The 5,239-nt window shown below is 35.5% G+C and overlaps 1 protein-coding gene across 6 annotated transcripts; it reads left to right on the forward strand.

Annotated features, from left to right (window-relative positions):
- Positions 1-1,201: 1,201 nt before the first annotated feature.
- LOC107493769 (aminoaldehyde dehydrogenase ALDH10A8, chloroplastic) lies at positions 1,202-4,831 on the forward strand. Of its 6 annotated transcripts, none has more exons than XM_052262668.1 (11): positions 1,202-1,812; positions 1,895-2,043; positions 2,271-2,363; positions 2,458-2,509; positions 2,935-3,030; positions 3,319-3,432; positions 3,524-3,638; positions 3,720-3,802; positions 3,927-4,011; positions 4,244-4,361; positions 4,553-4,831. In XM_052262668.1, the coding sequence occupies exons 1-9, from the start codon at positions 1,810-1,812 to the stop codon at positions 3,996-3,998; spliced, it is 777 nt and encodes a 258-aa protein (XP_052118628.1). In that variant the 5' UTR covers positions 1,202-1,809; the 3' UTR covers positions 3,999-4,011; positions 4,244-4,361; positions 4,553-4,831. The 6 variants fall into 6 exon arrangements, with proteins under 6 accessions (XP_052118628.1, XP_052118627.1, XP_052118629.1 ...); XM_052262667.1 differs by having other exon boundaries at positions 3,927-4,000; positions 4,553-4,825; XM_052262669.1 differs by having other exon boundaries at positions 3,352-3,432; positions 3,927-3,983; positions 4,553-4,822.
- The last annotated feature ends 408 nt before the right edge of the window (positions 4,832-5,239 follow it).

The raw sequence follows: 5,239 nt of genomic DNA on the forward strand, positions 1-5,239 counted from the left end.
TTCCAAAACCACTTATAGACATCCCAAACACTCATCCATACATCTTTAACCATTCCAAGCCTAAATCAACTAACTTCCAACTTAGTTAACCTATTCCATCAACATATCTTTATCCATCAATAACATACAATATATATTCCTCATCCTATCATGGCCTCCAACCCAATTTACACAATTTACAATATTCATACACCTAATTATCAGTTAAAACTTCAACATACATACTCATTTTTATGCAACATAGCACCAACATATATCACAATATCCAATTGTAACAATATCACATAGCACTTCTTAATTCATCAAAACTCATTATTTTCACTCTCAATTTTCATGACAAAACATATCAACCAACTCGACACTCATACTAACCATTATTCAAGCATATCAATAATCAATTCCATTTAACTTATCCTAGGGGCAAGTAACCTAGGTTTTCACATAACCTTACATAATACCTACTCAAAACTACCACCCATACCATAATGTCGTAATTCCAAGATTCCAAACTTTCCTTTTCAAAGTTTAAAATCTTATTATATAATTTGATACAATATTAAAAACTAGCATTTTCATAAATTGATGAACCAAGAGAAAAAAAGGTTTCTTTACCTTTACCCACCGAAATTAGTGATGGATACGACCAATAACATAAGTTAGAAAATTCCCATAATATCAAAATCACTAAAAATTCTCGATACCCAAACAAAAAATGTGATTTCAGCTTTGAATAAAAAACTGTGGCTGAGAGTTCAAGTTACAAGTTAGGGCTTTTCCTCTCACCTCCCTCGTCTCTCTTCTATCCGATCTCTCTCACTAAAACACTACAAGAAAAAATGCCTATGGCCACGCTTTTTTCTTGCCACGCTTTAAAAGCGTGGCCAAAAGTGGTCAATGGCGACGCTTTTATGAGGGTGGCAATTGATTAGAGATCTAGCCACGTTTTTTCTTGCTATGCTTAAAAAGTATCGCGACAAGAATCTATGGCCACACTTTTATGAAGTGACAATTGATTAGAGTTTTTGCCACGTTTTTTTTGCCACGCTAGAGAAAAACAGGGACACTTTTAAAATGTGGCGAAAAGTTTGAGATCTTGGCACTCCTAAAAAAGCGTGGCGAAAAATTTTTGATCTTGAAACCCCTAAAAAAGTGTGGCGAAAAGGTTCCCATTCATAAAAAAAAGAAACTCCCTAAATTAAAGTCCCCGACACGCTTACAAGACTCATCAGACTCTTCTACTCTTCTCCCCTGACACTTACACTAACGCTTTGAAACCGTAACACTCAGACTCTGTTGCTCATCCCCAACTCAGATAGAGCTCATCGTCGGCGCTTTCACTCTCTCCTCTGCCGGTGCTCCCTCTGTCGTCTCCCCTAACCCGTCTCTGCTGGCGCTCGCATTCCCTGCACTCACTGCTCACGGTGTCGGTCAGCCAACGGAGGTCGCCATTCCTTCCTCCACGCCGCCATTCTCTGCCCTCCTCCCTCATCATCTTGCTCAATCTTCCACCACCTTTGAAGTCCTCACTGCATGCATATGGCGTTGTCATACAGCTGCATTGCAATGGCAAAACCCTAACACCAAGAGGTTCGCTTGCTTTGCACAGTCAATGCACATTTTGACTGTGCTGTCGCCGCCACTAGAAGAGCACTCAATCGCAACAAAGGCAACGACTGGCCTTCTGCTTCCGGCGCTCACCGAGCACGCTATCTCCACGCCATCGCTGCTAAGGTCATCGAGAGAAAGGATCACCTCGCTAAGCTTGAATCCCTTGATTGCGGAAAACCACTTGATGAAGCTGCCTGGGACATGGTACTTCAATTCTGCTTCAATTTCAGATGATTCTCTCTTATTGTTACTGTAATTCTCTGATTCACGCTTGATTTTATGTTAGGATGATGTTGCTGGTTGCTTCGAGTTTTACGCTGACCTTGCCGAGAAACTCGACGGTAAGCAGAAGGCACCCGTTTCTCTTCCCATGGAAACTTTCAAGAGTTATGTCCTCAAAGAAACCATTGATGTTGTTGGATTAATCACCCCATGGTATTTTCTTTTTCTTCTCTTTAAAATTTTCCTTATTAACTGATGTTAGAATCTAGAAGTTAGTTTCTATATAAGTGGCAATGAGTGATGAAAAAAAGAATAACAGTAGAATAGAAAGGTGGAAATTCAGTTGTTATGTATTATTTTTTGGTTGTTCGTTCATTGTTGTTACCTCTTTCTGTTAGCAAAATTGCTATCTTGATGGCTAACTAGATATCATGTTTTAGGAATTATCCTCTGTTAATGGCTGCATGGAAGGTTGCCCCTGCTCTGGCAGCTGGTTGTGCTACGATATTGAAGCCTTTCGAATTGGCATCTGTGTATGTTTCTCAATAGCTCTTGCAAAATCTTTGCTTCATTTTGAGTCTTTGGATATTTTTGCTGAACTATAAGCTATGCTTTGCTTTATTTCAGGACATGTTTGGAGTTGGCTGACATATGCAAAGAAGTGGGCCTTCCTCCGGGTGTATTGAATATTCTCTTTATGTATAATAGATTAGAAATAAATCTAGTAACTGAAGAACAATGAATATACGAGAAGCTCGTACACCATACGGTATTGGCCGTTCTTAAACCTGAACTCTAAAGTTCAAAATTAAAGCTTTTTCTTCGGTCATTACCTTTTTTTTCTTTCAAATTTTTAAATAAAGCTTGTCTTTTCTGCTCCTACTATATACACTATAGTATATTGACTTTAAAATAAAGGATTTTCGCAGCATCGGTTTCCATAACGTTAATATTGGAAGGCTAAAGAAAACAAGTGATATTGGAATGTGCTAATTGTTTTCCTTAATTGGTCCTTATGCTAATATCTTGGGTCCTTAAACAGTAAATCAGTAAGTGTTCCATTTTATGGTGTTTTAATTGCCGTACATTTTTACTTCCTTGTAGTCTGAGATGAAGCACATTGGAATTGATACTGAAGCACTCAAAGAGCACTTTGGAAAGAAAGTTATGGAGCTTGAGGAGGAAAAAAAAATAGTGCAGGTTTGGACATAGTTAAGTTTAAATACTTTTTAGATAGCACACAAACGAAAGGTTTTTTCTGGATTGGTTTATTTTTTGTCTACATTTTTTGTGTAACTTGTTTTCAAAATTTTGTAAAAAGAAGTCGTGAAAATAAGAAATGAAGACAGTAAACAGTATTTTTCTTATGTTTATGTTTTTCTTTTCACAATTATGAAAACAGAAAACATAAGAATGAAAACAAGGAATCAAACAAATCCTAAGTGTTTATTTTTCTCTTGTTTACTAATTCTGGAATGATAATGATAGCAAGAGAGTGACCCTTTGTTGCATGAGGTAAAGAATCTTTCAGTTAATATTGATGGACTAGCACAGAAATCTCAAGATGTTCGTGGCCAAAAAATGAAAGCACTGGAAGCACAGGTAATATCTCGATATTATTTTCATCGTAATTGTCCTTTTCCAATGTCAAATAGTGTCTGAGTTATTTATATGTTAAAATCTTGAACATCAGATTTTAGACCTCAAGAAGAAACAAGAAAACCAGGTGCAGCTACTAAAGCAAAAGGAGAAGAGCAAAGAAACTGCAAAAAAATTGCAAGCTGAAATACAGTACATCAAGGCTCAAAAGGAACTTGTGTTTAATTTTTCGAGCTACTTAATTATTGAAATTTTTACTTTGTATCTGATATTGGATTTATGAAAATTGTAGGTCCAATTGCAGCATAAGATGAAGCAAGAGGCAGAACAATTTCGACAATGGAAGGCTTCTCAAGAAAAGGAGTTACTTCAGGTGATTTGCTTCTTATGATCAAAATCTCTTGTTGATTATCACTGCTGATGTTATTAAACTACTGTTTAGAGTTAATATGATTTCCCTCTTGGTTATGAACTGTGGTATTTGTGCTGTTTTCCAGGCAGCTGTTGCACGTAGCTTTTGCAAAGTGATCTATATTTATGACCAGGACATACATGTTCGTACCTTATGACCGTAAGAATTCTGTACAGTACTTCAACACTTTTATCTTAAATTTTTATGGAAATACATGTTCGTACCTTATTACATAAATTGGCTTATTTCCTTAATTTTTCTTTTTTGTTTCGTTGGACATAAGTGATATTAAGTGACCTGGTATTTGCTTTTTGAGGCAAAGAAATAACTGAAAATCTGCTAAATTTTGTATATGTTCACTTTTAGTTGCTGGAATTCCTTAGTTATTTTCTCATATTTCAGGCTTTGGCATCCTACCTCATTAAACTTCATGCAAAGTGTAGTTAATGGAAACCAGAGTCCTGTAATAGTTGTTACCGAAGGATGCCAGGTGAATTTCCTTGTTGGAGGAGGACTTCTGGTAATAATGCTTGTTTCCTTTTCTTTTATTCTTTAATCTTCTTTTAAAGTTTTTTTACAAGATAACACATGTTTTGGTTTGCGACTTTGAGTAATAGGCTAAAAGAAAATAAAGCTAGTATTGCCTAGAATGGAAAGTGAAGCTTCAAAATAATTTATCAATTTTGTATCTGTTTTTGCCATCTTTCGCAGGTAAAAGAGTTCACAAATGTTACAGATACAATTATGTATGATCTAAGAGAAGAAAGTTTAAGAGGGCTAGAGGAAGGAGAAACAGCAAAGGACTTAGAATTTAAGTTGTATTTTTTTGTATTTTTCTTTGGTTTTTATTTTTGGAATTTGAACTCGACATTTATTTTGTATTTGAGTATTAGTCTTTTAATGTATAAAACAATTATAGCAAAAATTATATATGTCCTTAATTATTGTTTGATTTGTCTTGTAATAAAAATTCGATACTATATTTATAGGTTTGGTAATAAAAAAGGATTGAAAATTTATGTTTTCGAGAAGGTAAAAATAAGAAAAAGAATTCTTTTTTAATTTTATAAGGGCTGTATCACTGGCTATTGCCACGCTTTAAAAGCGTGGCCTTATCTTGCTATTGCCACGCTTTAAAAATGTGGTTATATCTCTCTATACCACGCTTTAAAAGTGTGGCTATATTCCACATATGACTACATTTTTAAGTGTGGCCATTTGTAAAAAGCGTGGCGGTAGCTCAAAAAGCATGGTAAAAAGTTATCACCACACTTTTTTCAACTTTTTGCCATGCTTTAAAAGCGTGGCAATAGAACTGTTTTCTTGTAGTGAAATAGGGAGAATAGTGGCTGAAATCTCATTAAGTGTGGGTATATATATGGGAACTTGGACCTATTT

This window comes from Arachis duranensis, chromosome 6 (assembly GCF_000817695.3).
Source record: "Arachis duranensis cultivar V14167 chromosome 6, aradu.V14167.gnm2.J7QH, whole genome shotgun sequence".
Lineage (NCBI taxonomy): Eukaryota > Viridiplantae > Streptophyta > Magnoliopsida > Fabales > Fabaceae > Arachis > Arachis duranensis.

Bases quoted from the DNA above. Each gene is read 5' to 3' on its own strand.
- LOC107493769 (XM_052262665.1), top strand. The intron at 2,510-2,934 runs GTATTGAATATT...ACTTCCTTGTAG, and splicing joins AAGTGGGCCTTCCTCCGGGT to TCTGAGATGAAGCACATTGG. The intron at 3,803-3,926 runs GTGATTTGCTTC...GCTGTTTTCCAG, and splicing joins AAGAAAAGGAGTTACTTCAG to GCAGCTGTTGCACGTAGCTT.